The sequence below is a fragment of the Sinohyriopsis cumingii genome, chromosome 4, assembly GCF_028554795.1.
Source record: "Sinohyriopsis cumingii isolate HCF-2022 chromosome 4, ASM2855479v2, whole genome shotgun sequence".
Lineage (NCBI taxonomy): Eukaryota > Metazoa > Mollusca > Bivalvia > Unionida > Unionidae > Sinohyriopsis > Sinohyriopsis cumingii.
The window spans coordinates 70,913,498-70,934,210 of NC_142964.1; the positions used below are offsets into that span (position 1 = coordinate 70,913,498).

General features: G+C 35.8%; 1 protein-coding gene across 12 annotated transcripts in view; it reads right to left on the reverse strand.

Annotated features, from left to right (window-relative positions):
• LOC149801425 (tropomyosin-like) overlaps positions 1-20,713 on the reverse strand; it is a 60,997-nt gene that overhangs the window by 30,300 nt on the left and 9,984 nt on the right. For 11 of the 12 annotated variants that reach the window (XM_089955546.1, XM_089955545.1, XM_089955544.1 and 8 more), the window contains one exon: positions 6,395-6,528. In XM_089955546.1, the coding sequence (XP_089811672.1) occupies positions 6,395-6,528 (134 nt within the window). Of the gene's footprint in view, positions 1-6,394; positions 6,529-19,895; positions 20,114-20,713 lie in introns of those variants that run through there. The other variant, XM_089955547.1, reaches the window with a different exon arrangement.

Genomic DNA, 20,713 nt, shown 5'->3' on the forward strand with positions numbered 1-20,713 from the left:
CCACTGCAAAGATTTACTGAATACACTGGACAACAAATTTTTACAAAAGTCATGTTACTGAAATAAAATTAGTCAATTCTTATCAATTTTTATGTGCTGAACACGAATATGACAGTCAAATTGCAAAATTGGCTCTAGTTTTTTTGTAATCTGCAAGAAATTAATGTTTACAAAACGAAATGCATTCCAATAGTAAAAGGTCAACTGTAATAGCCTACCTATAAAAAATCAAGTCATTGACTACATCTTAGATTTCTTCGCCTGTCTCTTGTACAGCTGTTCGGGAGCATCTCTGAGGAGTGTCCAGCAGTAGTCAGCCAGCATTGTAGTGGACCATTTTCCCTGGTATCTTTGTTCCACTGTTGCGATATCTTGATGAAAACGTTCGCCGTGTTCATCACTAACAATACCACAGTTGCTAGGAAAGAAATCCAAATGGGAATGAAGGAAGTGAATCTTTAGAGACATATTGCAGCCAAGTTTCTTATACTTCATCAACATGTCTTCTACTAGTTCCTTATAGTTTTCACCTTCCAGCAAGTTGTTGAACCGGTCATCTTTGAAAAGCTCTCGAATCTGAGGACCCACAAAAACTCCCTATTTAATCTTTGCTTCGCTGAGTCGAGGGAATTTTTCATGCAGGTATCGGAATGCTGGCAAAGTCCGGTCAATGGCTTTCACGAAGTTCTTCATCAAACCTAGTTTGATGTGAAGGGGTGGTAGCAAGATTTTCTGAGCCTCAACCAGAGCTGGGTGTTGGATATTCTTCTCTCCAATGGCTACATTCTGCCTGTGAGTCCATTCCTTCCTCATGTAGTGCATTTCCCTTGCTCGGCTATCCCACTCGCATAAGAAACACATGTATTTTGTATATCCTTGCTGCAGTCCCATTAAAAGGGCAACTACCTTCAAATCACCACAGAGGTGCCAGCTGTACTTGTTATACTCAATGGAATTCAGTAGCTGCCTTAAGTTATCGTATGTCTCTTTCATGTGGACAGCATACGCTACTGGAATAGATGGAAGAATGTTTCCATTGTGCAAAAGCACAGCCTTGAGACTCAGTTTCGAAGAGTCCACAAATAGTCTCCATTCTTGTGGGTCATGAGTGATTTTTAAAGCATTCATGAGGCCCTCAATATCGGAACAGAATATCAGATTACTTTCCTTTCTGAAGAAAGGCTCCAATTGCTGGTGGCGCTTTCGATATGCAGTAATTGTGACATCTTCTTCTAGAAGATTCCATTGTTGGAGTCTTGATCCTAGCAATTCTGCCTTGTTCTTTGATAAGTCCAAATCACGAATCAGGTCATTTAGTTCTTCCTGTGTTATTCTGTGTGGGGTTGATGATGCACCACAGTGAAAATCTGGATCACTGCATGCTGATGGACCAGGAGAAGAACAGGTCAACTCACCTTTGTCTTCGTCAGATGAATCAAGAGAATATTCTGCTGGAGGTTCTGGAATAGGAAGTCCCTCACCATGTGGAACTGGTCTCAATGCAGACGGAATGTTTGGGTAGACTATTCTCGACTTCTTTCGCTTCGTTATTCCGCCGGAAAGAGGAGGAACCAAGCAGAAGTAACAGTCATTTAGGTGGTTGCTTGGCTCTCTCCACACCATTGGGACTGCAAACGGCATTGATGACCTTTTGCAATTCAACCACTGTGAAAGCTGTGTTGTACATGTAGCACAGCATATATGCGGAGCCCAAGGCTTGTCTTGGTCACCAACCTTGCATCCGAAGTAAAGATGATATGCCTTCTTCACTTGAGAATTGATACTTTTCTTCTGGTTGGCAAATGTCACTTCCCCACAAATATAGCAAAAATTGTCCGCGGTATTAACACACTTTCGAGGCATTACTGTTCTTTATTGTACGTAAATGGATAAAATAATAAGTTTTATGTAACAGTAGCTTGAACTGTCTCGCACAATGTCTAAAATATTTTAAATGCTGAACCTATTATATAGTACACTGCTTACGTCAGCTTCAGCAGCCGCCTGGCATTAGTATAATAGGCCTACACATGTATAGTACACTGCTGACGTCAACTTACTTCAGCAGCCGCATGGCATTAGTATTGCATTGCATCAGAAAATGATGCAATCAACTGTGGATGATGTGAGCATGATGGTATTATGCAATGTTACATCATTATTCCGGATGTTGCTGCAGTCCTACTGGAGAAATTTACACAGTGAAACATAGAAAATGAGGTATATGAATATCTTCAAAACGAGAGCCAATACAAATTTTTCACGGTTATATTCGTGTTCGGCACACCAAAATACTACAGATTAGGGCCTTTTCAAGTCAGTAATGATTTCGCTGTTGACCAGTGATATTATCTTTGTTTATACAGTGGTTCATCTCTATAAAGTGTCAGTATAACCCATTCCCTGGTATAATATAGGTGTAGTCATATCCCATTATACTAGATGAATTCTATTTTTTTCCATGCAATGTACCCCAGTAAAAGGCACCCTGTACATTGTCAAAGCAAGGGACTACTGTATATCCCCATTAGAATTATTACATATGTATGCACACATTTAAATATCAGATACTGTCAATTTTCAATTAGATCATTTGCCCAGTATTAGCTAGATTAGAATTGCACAAAGCACAGAGGAGAGAAAAACAATAGAATCAAATAGAATAGAAAAGAATGGTTCATTTAGCTTTCTATGTACAACATTTGCAACCAGCAGGGACCAACCCATTTTGAAGAAAGAAAACATATCTGGCCCAGTTGTTGGACTAGTGCTTTGACCTAAGGCACCCCAAAAGTGTATGTGTGGTTTTGTTTACCTGACCAACTTCATTTTTTGCTGCCAACATTATATTTAATTGTTGGGGAAAAAAACCAAGACAAAAGGAAACAAAAAAAGAAACAAATGTACAGAAGAAAAAAATTGAAGGATGCAACAATGATCGAAGATAAATTCACCATGCAAATTTACTTACAAGTACTTTCAAGTTTATTCTTCATTTAAATGTCTAAATTTACTTACATGTATTTTCAAGTTTATTCTTCATTTAAATGTCTGAATTTACTAATATGTATTTTCAAGTTTATTCTTCATTTAAATGTCTAAATTTACTTACATGGAGTTTCAAGTTTATTCTTCATTTAAATGTCTAAATTTACATGTATTTTCAAGTTTATTCTTCATTTAAATGTCTAGACAAAAACAATGGAAAAAAAACAACAAAATGTATCTACCCACCCACCAACCTAATTTTTTTCAATGCAAACAGAACCACACATTTTTTATTTGGCCTATCATGACCCTCTTTCTAGACATATCTGATATGGTAAAGAAATCTGTATGAACAAGGAAACTATTGTTAAACAAGAGATGAAAATACACCTCTATTCCTTTTATATGTTTAATCCCTACTATATTGTATACAATAGTTTGCCATCCATATACCCTTCCCATTGTTCCTGTTCACCAAATATAATACTTTTTTATTTAGCACATACACAAGGTGCGTGCATGTGTCTGTCTGCCTCTCTCTGTATATAGTCAACTCTGCTTATATGCACAGCCAGACCCAAGCTATGCATATAAACGGAGTATGCATATAAGCAGAATAGATGTATATTTACAATGTAAAATGGGACCATACTTCGCTATGTATTTAGGCGATATATGCAATTAAGTGATATGCATTTAAGTGAAGCCGACTGTATATATAATCAAACATCCTTGTACCCAACTACTACTTTAGTATACTGTACATAGAAACAATCAATTCATGGAAAATTCGTTATCAAATTCTTTTTTTGGCTGTCTAGTTTAATCCACATTCTTTATGTGAAAATGCTTTGCCAATGATCCAGATGACAATTTTGATCTAGTATACAGTACAATGCTGCGTATAATGTGCGGCCAGAGATAATGTGAAAGCATAGGTAAGTAGCAAAAATTTGACAAAAATCGATTTTTATGATGCACACATTAGCATTAAACGACTGCAATTATGCTTGCTTATCTCAATCTTCTCAATGACTGAGTAGGTATAGTATTCGTACACCCTCCTGTTTGTACACCCTACCAATTTAATAAATTAAAAGTATCTTCAAAACTGCACAGACCTTTATTTTATTCACTGATATATTTAAATTCTAATCTGATTGTCACCACGATGTCCCTAACACTGTAGAGCTAATGGTGTTCCAAAGCAAACAGAGGCTCTTAAATGTAAAGAAGCAAACAGACACTTGCTGTCCATTTCTGAATTCAAGAATAGCTTATTTCAGTAAAGTCTGTGTTGTCTGTGTCCAATATTTGCAATGTCAAGTTTTAATACATCTAAAACAAATTGTACCCCATAAAAATAGGAGGATCCAAATATTATGGAATTATTTAGATTTTTAAAGACGGTGAAATACATTACATCTCTTGATTGAAAACAGCAACTAGCCCAAGCAAATATGGCAACCATGTTGTTCAGCAAAATCTCATTTGATTCGAAACATCAACAAGATGACAGCATTTGGGACCCTCTTGCAACAATCAGGTCAGAACATACAAATCAATGAACAAAATGATAAAGTTTTGTGCATTTTTGTAAATCCTTGACACCTTCTGTTTTTAAAATTGGTGGGGGGTTACAAATAAATGGGATGGTGTGAAAATACTATACCAAATATTGTGGAGTGATACAAAGTAGAACTAATTTTTCTTACTATTCTAGTTTCCTATCAATGATGTATATTCTTCCCACGAGGTATATTTCTCAACTAATGTTAATGACAATAATTTACCTAAATAAATCAAATGCATTTATTTTCCAGCACACCTGGTTTTTTAACTGCATTTGATTCCTAGGGTGCAATCTAAGACTGAATTAATTGCTTGGTCTTACTCCACTGATATGATTCTTCATTTAGAGCCTCACCTCCACCCTGAATTTTACTGCAGTAACCAAGAGCTGCTCAGGAATAAATAAATGTACAGGTCTTATTAACAAGACTTCAAAACAGGCTAAATATATGCAGTGTACATGCACATGTAGCATGGCTCAAGATGGTGATCGGATCAGGATTCATTTGTAGGGAGAGTCCCTTATAGTGACAGCCTTTGCTTTCAGGACACAGTTTCTGCTTCTGATCCCTGGTTTCTAAATTTGGTATACAATTCTCCCAGTACAAAAGTTTTGGAGGAATTGTAGTCCTAGACATATTCTTTAAAAATCCTATCAAGTTATGCAGATACATGTGCGCTGTTGATGTAGTTTATTAATCTAGCCTTTTTATGATGGATTTAAGTATTAGGAACAAGACATGTAAGGTCTTTGTTGTAGCACATCATATTTTCTGTCTTCAGGTCAGTATTTATGAAAAATTTCTTAGGATAATAGTATCTCCAATTAAAACAGCCTGACAATCAGCAGTTCCATTAGAAATATAAATTGTTCATTTACCTCAAAACATTAAAAAATTGTGCACTTCAAGCAGTTAAGAAACCCACTCAGTAATAGTTGTGCTCATACAGAAATTGATTCATTTCCATTACGCAAGCATTTCTTGACAGAAAAAATTAATTGAAATTCTGACCCAAATGTTAATGTACAGTGCAAATGCTTAATTTTTTAAAAATTAGGAATAAAAAGTACACATTATATAGACTTCTACTGTGGTTACCCAAACCAAGTGGGTTCCTAAATGCCGACATGCCTGAAAGACAAGACCTAGTCATCCTGCTGCATACTGTACAGATGAGACTCGGGTACATACTGTTCCTTTGGATGCTAGAATCACACAACATTCAGATTTTTGGTAACTTGGGTGCCTCTCTTACAATGCTAAATTTCCATGCAATTAGTGCATTCCAAGTATCCTGTAAAATCTTGGGTCTGTTACTTTGAGTTAGAGATTTTTTTGTTCCAGAAAAAGAATTCCGTGAATCACAAACATTAATTTTTTTAAAAGTTCGTTTCTGCCCCGCTGATGGTGGTATTTTTTTAAAATCACTTTCCCAGGGTATATGATTTTTTTTCACAGCTGAATCTTTATTATAATGCATACACAAGCAAATATGGTAGAAACATATAGTGCAGACTTTCAAGAAAATGAACTGCAGATAAAATATTACATTAGCATCAGGGTCTATTCAAGAACTGAAAATCATCAGGGAAAATCCTACCCACTCCATTTGTAAAACAAAGGGAAGAAATTTCTGTTAATATAATTGATTTAATGAAGATATCAAAAGGAATAATAGTAAATACATCTGACACCATTTTCACACATTCTGATGAATACTTAACGGAGATTTTATTAAAAAGGCATGAACAAAATAACTGCATATCCTAGATTAGACCCTGTTAGTAAGCTGAATGGCTACAATCTAAAGCACAAACACCTCATTTTTTTACCTCTCGCTTTCATCTGCAGCCTTGGAAGCCTCCTCCAACTTGGTGGCAACAGTACCATTCCTCTCCTCTGACCTTTCAAGGTCCTCCTCCAGCAGCTGGATTCGTCTGTTGAGTGCCTTCACCTCCTCCTCACACTTAAAATATAAAATTAGATGTTTTCAAAATTCCACATCAATAAATGCTGTAAATATTTTATTTTAAGCATTGCCATCAGTGGAGCAATATCCAAAGGAGAGATATTCTCTCCGGTTTTGTCACTTGCCAAAATTTGATTTACCTCCCTTGAACATAAAACTGAATTTGAAGGCTGGTGCATAATTACTTTACAACAATTTCTGTAATTTCGTAAAGTTTATTACTATCATTAGTAATACAAAATATATTTCGTAAAAGAGAATAGACCTTAATCAGGGAAGAACTAAAATCCCACAAAAACAAATATACCGGTAAAAAGAAACTTGTCTAAGTATTATTTTGGTAACTTTAAATGCAAAAACCAGACCCGTGAATACCGAGTTTATACAGCTATCTAAATTTTTTTACTGCATATATGAATAAAATGGATTAAAAAGATAAAATTTAATACAAAATTAAATAAAGTAATAGAATTTAAAACAGAAAACCACCCAACTGGTACAACATCAAGACGATGTCAAATTTCCAGTCTTCTGATAGTTTCAAATACATCATAAAAAACGCGCATTATAAATAGACCATGTCATTGTTTAGGTACCACATTTACATGGCAGCATACAATAAGTGATGTTTATGAGTTATCTAATAAGCAACTGACTCATCTTCTGAGGGTTCATTATCTCAATCAACCATTGTACGTACAAGAGAGACTCCCATGGACCACAAGCCAATTTGATTGCCAAATGAAATAGCTATGGAAACAAGTCAAACAAATAGTTACGTCAGGGTGTATTTGGAGTATTCTCTTCTTGGCTCTATCTGTTCCATCGTAATTTAAATCCTACATCTCTGTGGAAATCCTTTTACATTATCGATTCAGGAATGTAGATTATATTCCTGATTTAACTTTCTTCTAGCCTTACTATCTTAATGAGTAACAATATTGTACAAAGATTGCTTTCAATAGGCAGAAAGGACAAATATTTACACAGGGACTTTCACTTTAGTGTATATATGCATAATCATAATCAATGCTTTTAGACTGCAAGATATTAAACCAGATATACTGTCCCAAATCAACAGATCTATAGACTTAAAATCCAGCTGCCAAAACGTTACAGAAATCAGAAGGCAGGGACTTTCAAGTGGCCACTAATTCAAGGGCATGAGTAACTTCATATAACAAGTTATCAGGCACAAGTCTACACATTAACAATTTATATCAAATTTGGCTGCCCCAATTCTAATGCCTGTGGTAATAGGCATCTTCTACTGATTAATGATATAGATTTCCCTGGACACTAATCCTTAGTCACTGTTATTATTCTGCCCCTAGCACTTCGCTGATGTACATCTCTTTGCAATGGCAATTTGACATTCTGAACTATGGAGAGATTGATATAGTGGCTAGAGGACAAATTCAGGTGTTTTTCTTAAGGATATCAGTAACTACAGAAATATAGCCCAAAATCCATTTACCTCTCTTACGCAGTCTATTGCATAACGGATCCAATGCATTGTTCTAGATATGGGGAGATTTTATAAAGTATAGAGGTGGAGATTTTAAATGTGACACTATATTTTTTATTTTATTTTTTGTATTTTGGTGTGTTTAATGTTTGGGGCAATTGGTGTGAGTTGAGAAAACAGAACGGACCCTGATGAAGTCCCAACCATCGGTAAAATATCGCAAAATGCAAATGATCTACATAATGATGTGAACCTCCAGAGCTGGAGAACAAATTCTCCCCCTGTCAGCAATGCCTACCACCCCTCAAATCAATGACTGAAAATTCCAATACCCCATTTAAAACACACAAAAATGTACACACAATACTTGTTGGTTATTTACCATAATCCAAGTATTCTGATACCTTGATGCTACAAATGTAGTACTATGATGAAACAGACAAAACGAGTTCAAAGTGTCTTAGTTATTTAGGCAGGTGCAAACACTTAATAAGAATCTTCACATAAAAAAGAACAGTTTACCAAATCTATGAGACAAAAAATCATGGCATGAGTCATGAAGGACTGCTTATCGCTAGATAATTCAGTTTAAGACATTTTACTGGAAGTTGTACAATCTGTGACACTTGCCGATTTGTCTTGCACTAACTTTATGCATCAGATTTTGAAATAGGAGACAAAACAGTTTATTTCAATCTGTCTCTCATGTTATAAGTCATCGTTGTTAATTTTGCTGAAAATCTCCAACAAAACTGCACAGGCTCTATATTGAACAACTAAAATCATGAAAACATGTACAGCAAGAATATATTAGGTTTTACACCCTTCTAATACATGGTCTCTAAAATTAACATAAGCTGTGACCCCACAAAAAAATAGGTGAAGTCCAACTTTTAATTACCAGATCTATGAGCACATCAGGTGATAGCATGTCAAGATCTGTGTGCTTTCTGCAGCTGGTCCAGACTTGTAAATAGGTATACTTGGCAGAAGTAATTTTAAAGTAATGGAAGTAAATTTCAAGTTCAATAATCATATAAAACTTGTTTTAAAGTTTATTTCCAAATGCCTTGCTCACAGGAGGCCCTGCCAAAATGATCCTAGCTGGGCTCTGCATTTGCTATGACTGTTTTTGATACATGGTATGTTATTATTGTAGGGGACACAATGGTATAAAACCTGTACTTGCCTTAGACCATATTCAGTACCAATTTACATGTACTTCTATTTTGGGCCACTGGTCTAAAACAAATTGTCTTCACTCTATAGCATTTTCAGGATTTTGACTTTTTTCAGTAATCAAGCTTTTGTCCCTTCCCAATGAAAAGCTTAAATGGATATAAATAATGGATATAAATAAATGCTACAATAGTCATGTTATTCTGAAAGTAAAAAGGTCATTATCCCCAGTAATAAATATATATATAATCTAAATGGCAGATCAAATATACTTCTAAAGGTTAATGGCTGCCTGTAGCATTCAATTTTTCTAATGCAAATTTAAATATTGTTGCACAAATTGACAAAGCATTTTGACCCCCAAACAAGGTCAGTTTGAAAAAGCATGAAAGACAAGATGGTCCTCTGTGATTTTCTGAATTAGTGTAATTTTCTTTGGATGTTCCAATACAGCTGTAAACTTGTTTGCAACTTTAAAACAGGGTCGGTAGAGTAAGCAGAACCACACATCCTTTTTTTTATTTGGCCTAAGATAGATGCAATGAATGCCAATCTTAATTTCACTATATCAAAAACATCTGACAAAAGGAAAACCTGTGACTTTGAAGGAAATTACACGTACAGAAAGCTCGAGCAAGGTATAGTAACTCAGGACTTTATCAAAGAAATATATAGACTTAAATTATCTCTCCAAGTGTGGCTAGATAAACACTACTAAACTGCATATGTAGAGACCTTAAACTAAAACTGAATGAGAAAGTGGGCTAATTACTGCAGTGTTCACTTGTGGGGTTATAAATTGTAGTGACAATATAAAAGGACCTTATATATAGACTAGCTGAAGAGGACATATAAACACTTTCAATTGTTCCAGGCAAGATACAGCTGCATGTAATCCAGCCTTAAATATCTGACAAGTGTCTTTCTATGATGCCACTAATAACTGCAACTGGAAGACATGATCAATGGGACCAAACTCTTGATTCAAGACCACAAAGAATTCTTAAATTCACACATAAATTTCATACAGATTCAACTCAAAATCTGTTTTCATTAGCAATGACTAAAATCGCCAAAAGCAATTTAAAACTGCCACATAATGATCGATGTTGATGAAAGTGAATTAGATCCGAGTCAAAATTTTGGGAAATGTTCTGTTTTTTAAAACTTTTTTACTTTAAGTCACTGATATTTGTTACTTTATAGACTGCATAATATACAACAAAAGGATTATATTTCTTATTAAATGCATAATTTATCAATAAATGACACTGTTTAGTTTGTAAAGATAAATGCATGAAAATGGGTGGCCTTGTGAATTTATAAGAAAATAGGAGTTGGATTAATAATGGAAAATTCCTTGCATGAAGCCTTAAGATAATCTAACATGTCCATATTTTATTATAATTTAAAAGTAATTCAGAATTTGGGTCAAATAACTTTGCAGCATGCTACTAGTCTGGGTGTCAAACAATTCAATGTATTGTAATATTACCATATATACTTGCCTGTATGTCAAATCCAACCATAAACAACACAGACCCTGATCTACCATTGCATGATGTAGTTGCAGATTAGGGTCTTTGCTATTTGTTCCAAGTACTCAAAAAAAGAACTGCTGATCTAGATCTGCCAGCACAGTATGCAAAATGACAGATCTTAATCAGTGCAGTTTGCAGGTAGATTTGGCTTGTGAGTACATATGGTATTCCTTTTTGATATTTCCACAACAGTCTAGCTATCAAAATTACTACTTGTGTGTCTGACACTTGAATTTATCACCTATATGCAGGTGAAAGTTGCTATTTGATGCAAATCAGAATCTACAACGGTGGAGGTGTCAAAGGGGCATATGGTTTTAATCTACCATTAAACAAATTTTACCCTGACAAAATTCATCAAAAAGTGAGAACAACTGAAACACTAGATGGGATGGCTTTTACTCTGATCTGCATTATAAGAAAGGTTTGTCATTGTAACATTATTGTATCCACACACCTCTATCATTCCAAAACAGTGGAATCACACAAGAAATACTAAAAACTATCATTAAAACTCCCTCCTCAAGATAAATCACTATTAGGGGATGCCAGACATTGCATCATGGGAACAATACCCAAACTGAGCTACTCTGATAAAATAACACTCATCATTATCCCTCAAGGGTGCTAAAGGCAGACGGATATCCTGCATGTGAACTTTAATGTCTACATACAGCCAACCAAATATATACATATCAACAGTCCCATGGCAGGTGTAATCAGCATAAATAAAACTGAGAGGGGCAACATGATCAACAACACAGACAGATGTTGTCTGAACTTTAAATATATAAATTCAATGCGATGGCTTTAATTTTCTGAATGAAATGTACACTACATTGGTGTCTGTAAGCTAAAAGAAGGCAATAACTACCATCTGTCTGGTATGCAAGTCATACCTGCCCAGTCAGTTGGCTAAAAGCTGCTGACTTGTTTTGCTATTTTTTTTCATTCTGATCACTCTCCTTCCCTCTCTCTTATATAATTGCTGCAAAATAAAGCTGCTTTTATCTCCGATCAGATGTGTTTTCACACACAAAAACCTCTCCACTACCCCATTTCAAAGAGCAATCCACCACCACCACTATCTAGAGAGGTGGTAGATATGACATGTTCACCTGTATATGTCTGTACCTCACCTGTGTATACTTTATCAGCAGATAAAACTTCAAGTGCTTGAGATAATCCAAACTTAACATGTTGCATTTTGCAAGTAAACAAAAGGTTGGACCTGAATATTTCCCTACAAACAGCATCTGGCAACACAGAACACCATAACCATAGCAAAACGAGTAACACTAAATTTCAAATCAGACTATTTACTATAGGATCAGTACCATTACCTGCACCCCATTCTGGCTTCTGGAGCCTCACCCTACCTTCAATGCCTTTTCCAGCTGATTTGTTAAAGCATGTGTAACTATATACATGATCAATCCATATCAGACACATGTCCCCTCCGACAATGATTTAATGCAAAACATGGAATACTTATACTAGCATATATTGCTACCACAATTTCTTCAGCAAATAGGAAATGAAGTACTTCAAGAATGAACATGTACAATTACCTGCACTGAAATAATTGCCAATTGGAGTCTAAACTGTTGTCAACTGCATTATTCATGACCAGACAGTAGACACACAGAAAACCGTAACAGATTTCATAGCCTGGGAACCGGGTTATTCACTTTTTACAAGTGAACATTATGACTAGATTAACTGGTGTAAAGTAAACATGTGCAGTATGAATAGAAAATGGTACATGAGAAAAAGATATTTAAGGTGTGGCTAATGCCAACAACCTCTGTAGACAGGCTGACTAGCCTTACAACTTTTCACCTCCACAGCTGAAAAATACCAAGGAATTGGGTTTCAGTGGTTGCACATGTCCTGGGGATGACAGCTAAAGACCTATGGTTAATCACACTAGTAAACAGAGCCTTATAACCACCAGTTGGGTCCCTATATAAGTAATTAATGTACCATTACAAGTGCTTGCTAGCAATATCCAACACTGACAGATATTGCAGAGGAGGCTTTCATCCCTTCCTAGGACAGACACGATAAACCTGCAAAAAACCCACCATCTTCATGAACTTGACAGCGGTCACTAGCTATTAGGCCTATCAATACAACTTGTCCTTATTATAAAACAATCCCATTAAAATGCTGATTAAACATAATTTTGCAAATATAAAGTCGAATTCTAGAGGCTAGCATATTATTTTGTTTTTTGGTACTTTTCAGTAGAAGATGGAAAATAGCATAGTCCCTAAAATGGATTGTTGCTCTACCGCCAAAAATGAATTTTAAAGACTCCAAGACAAGTCTTTGTTTTAAGTGCTTAGTGTTGGAACCAGTGCTGTTATTCTTGAGCAGTAAAATGATTTTCAAAGCTGGCTGTCATAGTGGCAGTATTAAATATAACACCCACACGATTTTCATTTAGAACCAACCAGATATTATGTGAAGTCCTTTGGTGAAAACCCCATGTTGATGTGACCAAGCCATTCAGGAGAAGTAGAAATAAGATTTCAAGATGACTGCCATGGTGGCCAGATTGGATGTCATATTGGAACCATTTTCATTTAGGATTAGAAGAAGTCTTTAAGTGAAAACTCCATTTTGGTTTAACCATATATTCAGAAGGATGAACAATAACAAGGTTTTCAAGATGGCCACTGTGATGGCCATATTTGATGTCAGAGTGGCACCATTTTCATTAGGTCAAACTTGACACTTGGGATGAATATGAATGTAAAGTTTGATGACAAGCCTCCAGGTAATCTAGGAGAAGTAACAATAACAAACTTGCCATAACTGATTTATGGCCTGCTGGCCATTCCACAAGCTCTCCTGGATTATGACCAGTATAATTAAAATCTTGAGAAGCATTAATGGTTGACTCTTGATCATATATCAACGCAAACAAGCAACTGTTTAGAATAGCCACCATTGTCCAGCCTGTTTACAAGGGCATGGTCTTGTTCAGCTGGCCTATTAATTCTAGCTGAATATGGACAACTTGATGGGAAAGTAGCGTTGCGTCCATTTTGGTGTCCCATCTCAGCTGTTCAGTGCTACACCACTAGTTGCCTGGTAAAGACTTCAGCATTGAGCTTTCAATGTTTCAGTACAAAATGTCTCGTGATGAAAACATTGGCAGGAAATTGCTCATCCAAGATACTGTATCAAAACAGTTCAGTGCAGAAGGACGGAAACTCCACTTCCTTCTGATTATCAATTATCACAAACAAGGCTATTTTGTACATTCTAATAAAGTGTACACATTCTAATAACAAAGTGTGGACTTTCTTTTTACACTGAGGTAAGAATATGTCCACCTAGATCAATATTTTTGACACCAAGAGTGCTTAAATAGTAAACAAAAAACAAACAAAAGAAAAAGCATAGATAGACATAATTTACTTTTATTCAAAGTAACTGGTAAAATCTAATCTACATGTGCACCCTTAATAAAAACTAACAGTAAGTCAGCATTCTCTAACAACGAATCCCCAAAGTATTCCAATAAAAGTAAATTGCAACACGGACTTCCTTAAACAAGGCAGAGTTTAATAAATGTCAGATATCAAGAAGAAACAGGGAAACACCCACACTCAGCTAGGTTGGATGTTTACACGAAAATGAAGTATCAGCTGGAATTGACACTTGCAAACTCTTAACATTCCATCCCACAATGCAAAAGCTTTAAGGACAGAAGTAGTGGGTAAAGGGTAAGATGGAAATTGTAATGGGCTGTGCACAACACTTTAATATCTGTATTGAAAAAGTAACAACTCCCTTTTGAATAGGGAAGAATATGGGTATTATTCTATCAGTTAATGGGAACTGGGGAGGCTGGCTGGGAAAAAGTCCTCTTCAAAAAGGGTTTAGTGGAACATCTTGCTATTTCTGCTTAAAGACAACTCTAAAAATTGACATCAAGACTTTAAAAAAACACAACTTATTTTGACTTTCCATGTGTACCATATAACTTTTGCTCATTATATCTACAAGAAATTAACTCTCTGTGCTGTATTTAGACACCCTATCCATCCATCCAGCATACTGATTTAATCCATAAATTACAGGATACACAGAGGGTCCCCAAGGGTCAGAGTGAGTCTAAAGCATGGGTGGGCAAACTACAGCATGCGGGCCGCATGTGGCCCGCCAAGGGTTTTCATGCGGCCTAGGAACAAGTCATCATTTGCACTGACTCTGTTTATTTTACTTTGTTTATCAAATAAATGTGCTTCTTTTGAAGTTTAAGTTTTCAAATATTAACAACTGAAAATTAATTATATGTTATTTAGAAAAACCTTTTGCTTCTGCTATTTCAAATATTATTTTACTTAATGAACTATGCGGCCCGCGACAAGGTGTAAATTTGTGTATGCGGCACTTGCACTGGAAAGTTTGCCCACCTCTGGTCTAAAGCATCAGGTTTTACCAATCAATGTAATCTCACACCCGTCTGCAAGAGTCCTGGACTTGGCTAGTGTGAGAATGTGAGAAAATTTGCCAGTGGCTTCATGTGGGTCAGTGGTTCTTAAGTTTTTTTTCAAAGGTTCTTGCTCCACCAGTTACAACAAGTGCCATGTATAACTTACCATTTCCTGAAACTCAAACCACCACAAAATATACAATGGGTGCTAACCTGTACATTGTCAATTTCACATTTAAAAAAAAAACTGGAATTGTTAAGCAATTTGCACATACAAATGTTCCCCACCCCATCTCCTGTATCCCACGATGACGACAAGTCTAGGGTAAACTAAGGTGAAAAGCTGTTCCAAAAATATTTTGATAGTAGAATGTCTGGTCAACATCTGTTCCTAAGGGACCCAGCCACATATAGCTAGCTGAAACAAGATTTTCCATTCGCTATCTTATTGGATACAGATAAAAGAAGCTGATCCAATCTGATTGCTTGTTACATTTTACCTAGAAAGATACATGGGAATAATCAGAGGCTTCTCAGAACAACTACATGTTGCATGCAACTTTCTCCAATTTACATTCACACTTTTCTTTCTTTCTTCAGACGATGAACACACCATGTACAAAGTTTTATGGAAGTTCAATGAATGAGACACAAGTTGCATTCACAAGATTCCATCATACAATGCATTCAGCCACATGACAAAAGGACAACAACACAAACTGCAAGAGCAACATCACTTGTTCACAAGCACGTCTCCAATATTACCATCTATCAAAACTGCACAACTTGCACTGAAAGCAGACGAGGATTCCTGTAAATACTGGCCTCTACAGACATACAGGCCTTTGGAAGACTGACTAGAATACACTGTAATGTACGATAAACAAAAAATGTGTGCCAGCCTTTTCAATCAGCTACTCAACAATGAACAAGTTTTGACCTAGAAATTAAAACAAAACTATACAAAATTGATACAATGTTGATAACACTTGTAAAGATTTATCATGGAACAATTTAACCAAGTGGAAAAAAACAACAATGTTTGATAATCAAGATTTATCACTGATCAGTTTAGCCCAAAGTGTAAATGGGAATAGCTTTATCAATGCATTTCACAAAATGTAAAAGCTTATAGCTTGTAAAGGTGTTACAAACTGGCAAATATATATTAATGCCCAGCCCAGTGCTAAATTAATGCCCAGTCCTGTGCTAATATAATAGGAAGGTACATGTCCTCAAGTAATTCACATTAAAAATCACTGCTACATGTATATTTTCAAGGAATGTGCTACATGGCATCAATCCATTACTGCACCTAATCTGTATTACAAATCCCAGGTAAAGCTACTAGTCATTCAAGGTTGATCATTCAAAACTACCATATATACAAGCTTATGAGCTACATCCATATTGCAAACAGAAAGCCTTATATGTCATTGCATAATGTGAAGGCAGATGAGGGTGTATGGTTTATTTTACTGCCTAGTTAACACAAATTGAATAGACCCAAAACTGCAGGTGAATTAAATGGATATATGACAGCAGGTGTAAACCCACACTATTCATCATGGTTGGATACAAGCTCCACACTAGGAAATACAGCCAATACATTCTCACGTTTCCTGCCCATAAAACTCAGTTTTTGGTGGACAGTCATTCTTAGTAATGCAAACCGAAAGTTCAACAAGTAACTGACATAGGAATGTTAAACAAGGATACTATAACATATTCGAAGGGACAATGAAAAAAAAAAAAAAAAAACTACCATATAATGTTTGTGGTTGAATGATTTAAATGTAATTTCCGTACAGTTAGCATTCTGGGACCATACAAGATAATAGGACCAGACCTATCCTACAACTTGTTAGAACCCCAAAAATTTGTTTGTTGCGGTTCATACTTTGCTATATCCTTGACCGTGTTTCTTCTGATCCAACCCAGAGAGCTTCTGATATTTGGACTTTTATGTAACGGTGTAGGGAACATAGCCATGCCATGGAAGATTATCTTTTTAAAGTGAAGTGAAGTGACTCCATACCAACATGAAATTCATGTTTTAAGTTTAATTATGACCAATCATATGTAGATTTAAAGATTTCTCTTTACTGTTATTGTGTTGACTGTCTCTACTGTCTTATGACTAGTTTACTGCTTTTGCAAAAAATCGAAGTAGGTTGTTCAAACAGACTTAACTGATGCCAAGTTTATAACTCAGAACTTTCAAAATTAGGACTTGAAATTGAGTCATTCCACAGAAAACAGAAAATACAGAATCCCATAAAGGTTACAGCAACTTAGACAACCCCAAAACCTCTCTAATATGTAACCTTTTAAACTAAACCAGCATGTTAAATTATTGCAATATCAAGTCAACTGTGCACTCAATTAACTAAGTAGTTTACAAAAGTATGTTCAATGTGTTTAGAGGACATGACCCACACCTCCACACTGAAAGTATATTACAGGTAAATTGATCTTGAATTACTCTACCCTTATCAGCCATTAATTCCTGAGAACCTGTAAAATTAATTGTCTTGAAAATAAACTGTACAATGTACATACCCTGAGATCTGTCATTTGGACCACAAGATATGCCCTTCATCTGCATTTAACCTTAAGTTTCATTTCATCTGTGCTTCTATTTGCATTTCGTTCTTAACTGCAATTTTTATTTATGGTCTCCAAAACATGCAGAAATATAATGGAGGAAAGTAATAAATGTACAAATATAATTGGAGAGTATCATATACTCACTTACAATCGAGACAAAGATCCTTATCTGCTGTATCATAATGTGTCTGCAGATCTGGGTCATTGTTTTTGTTCTAATGATTACTCTTAATATTTGATGGTACCTCTGAGCCTGTGCAGTTTTCAGTTGGACTTGACTTATAAGCGAGTATACACTATCAAGAAATTAATTTTTGAATTAGATGTAAACAAATTAAAATCCCCACTGATACAACCACCAGTGATGATGCCATTGCATAAAGAGCAGTTGCAATGCTCCTAGCTACAATAACAAAGACTCAACATGGTCAAAGATACAAAGTGATCTTGTACCATGCTGTTGTTGTTCTAGGATTTAACGCCATTTTTCAGCACAAGATAGGCTATACATGGCAGCCAGTATAACTGGTGAAGGAAGAACCCTGGAAAACCCACCGACCCACGCCTTTGACTCGAACCCATACAGACAGAGGTGAGATGGCAGTGATCCGGAACGGTGAGCGCTTTAGACCACCTGGGCCCCTGTACCATGCAATGGAGCAAATAAAACTATTGTCACAGACAAAAGGGTGACATGAGTAAAAATCTACTTCCTATGTAATTTTTTTTTTAAGTTTGGGCTTGTGATAGTTATGAACCCTACATAAGGTAAAATGTATTTGTATTTTTATTGTAACCATAATATGACCACCATATTAGATAACACAAGATGTTCACACTAATTCGCTATGATACAGTATTAAATGCATGCCTTGGTTACTAGAATCTATTTACATTTCCAAAGAAGGATGCATGTCCTTATGTGGCATGCCTTAATTAAAACTTTATCAAACATGTTAGTGCTCAGATGAACAAATATTTAAGACAATCTAACAGACATTATCATATGAAAAATGTAAGCTCTATTCTGCTAGTGTTGCTCGAGTGAAATTCAGCAATAAAAATAACAAATGAGAAGACAATTTGACTTTAAAAATATGTACGCTATATCTTCAAACTTTCTGACAATCGGCCAGGTTGCACCAAGTGAATTACATCAGGCTGCTCCAGTTATATCTATAGGAACATTTTAGTATACTGTTGAAGTAGGAGTACATTTTCGGTAGGTTCAATGCCATTTCTCAGCACACGATAGGCTATACATGGCAGCCAGTATAAGTACTGGTAGTTGAGGAACTTGGGATAACTCATTAGAATCACCAACCTACAGGAAGCTATCTCACATACATTGGCAGAGCCCAAGACTTGAACTTGTGTGAACAGGTGAGATGGCAGCGATCACTAAAGGCAAGTACTTTAGACCACTCTGCCATTCAGAGGGGTACCAATATTAGCACTCACGTCTACCTAACCAAGAATGTCACCATTTGTAAGCAATGAAATATATAACATCAGTGAATCTGATCTCAGATTATATGAAATGACTGAATTTGTAAAATTTGGCTGCAGCCTGAAATAAGTATTTTCCCCCTTCAAATCCAATAATGAAATGCATTTTTAGTTCCAGCATTTTTTCCATGTACAGTTGCATCCTCCGCTTTGCAATCATTTTACAAGCATTCATTCCGAGTACACTGGTCTCTATAAAAAAATTAAAACAATGTATCAATTATGTCCGGCCCCCGTGTCACCAACCCTCTAAATTGTGTACCTCGTTGTCAAAGCAAGTTCTAGATATAAATCTTCGATTTAACAAAAATTATTTGTCAAAAAACAAGACTAACGTAAATGTTGCACGATCTGCACACCTGAACTGGGACTATATGGGAGGGGCAATTTGCTATCAATACTCTTCCGGTTGTCAACCGGGGTAGGGGACACCTGTCGCTCTACCTTTAACCTTCTTATGAACTATTTACCAATATGTAGTGATAGCAACGTGCAGTAATAATAGGTAAAACAAATGATACATCCACAAATTTAAATAATTAACCGAAAATAAGTTTTGAAGAAATATAAAATGAAAAAGGAAGCCTTCCGGCCGACAGCTTACTGCAAGTTTGGAATTCCTCTCAGACATGTACAATTTCTCCATTTCCTCATATTTCTGTTGCAGAATCTCGTTCTCGCCTCTGAGAGCGGTCATTTTGTTCTTCAATGTGGCCAAAGGGCCAGAATTTTTCATGCCAACATCCATTTTTTGCAATGTGGAGTATACCGCTATCCCGATATGGCGGCCTTAATACCTTTCACCGGCGATGGACCGAATTTCAACCAATGATATACTACCGCGATATATCACAAAGTAGTTCACATACAACGACAACAGTAAATATAGAATTAGCTGCAAAAAGTTCTATTTGCTCTTGCGGTGCATGGACAAGCAAATTCTAGTGTCTTCTGTGAGACAAAAGTTGATCATTCATGCTTTAAGTGAAGTTCTTGTGACCGCTACGTATTAGGTGTGACTTTGGAGAAATATGTGGTCATGTGACCAAGTGAAGAAAATGCCCCAGATACTTTGGCTGTTGACTCATATGGACTCACCCAGCGCCAATTATTCCATATATGGGCAAATAAGGTTGCGTATTTCTATAATACATATTTACGTAATATTACACAATAGCGTGTGTAACGAAAAGAAGTGCTTTAAAAAATCTATCTTCTCTGAATGGTGACATTTTATGTACAGTGAACTTGTTATTTTATAATGGTATGATTAACTTATCGATTTAAATTGAGAATTGTATCCATATTACATTGCCTGCTATTATATTATATTATATTATATTATATTATATTATATTATATTAAAAGTAATCGCTGTTTGAAATTATATTCTATATTCTCGCGATGAGACAAAGATTCAGC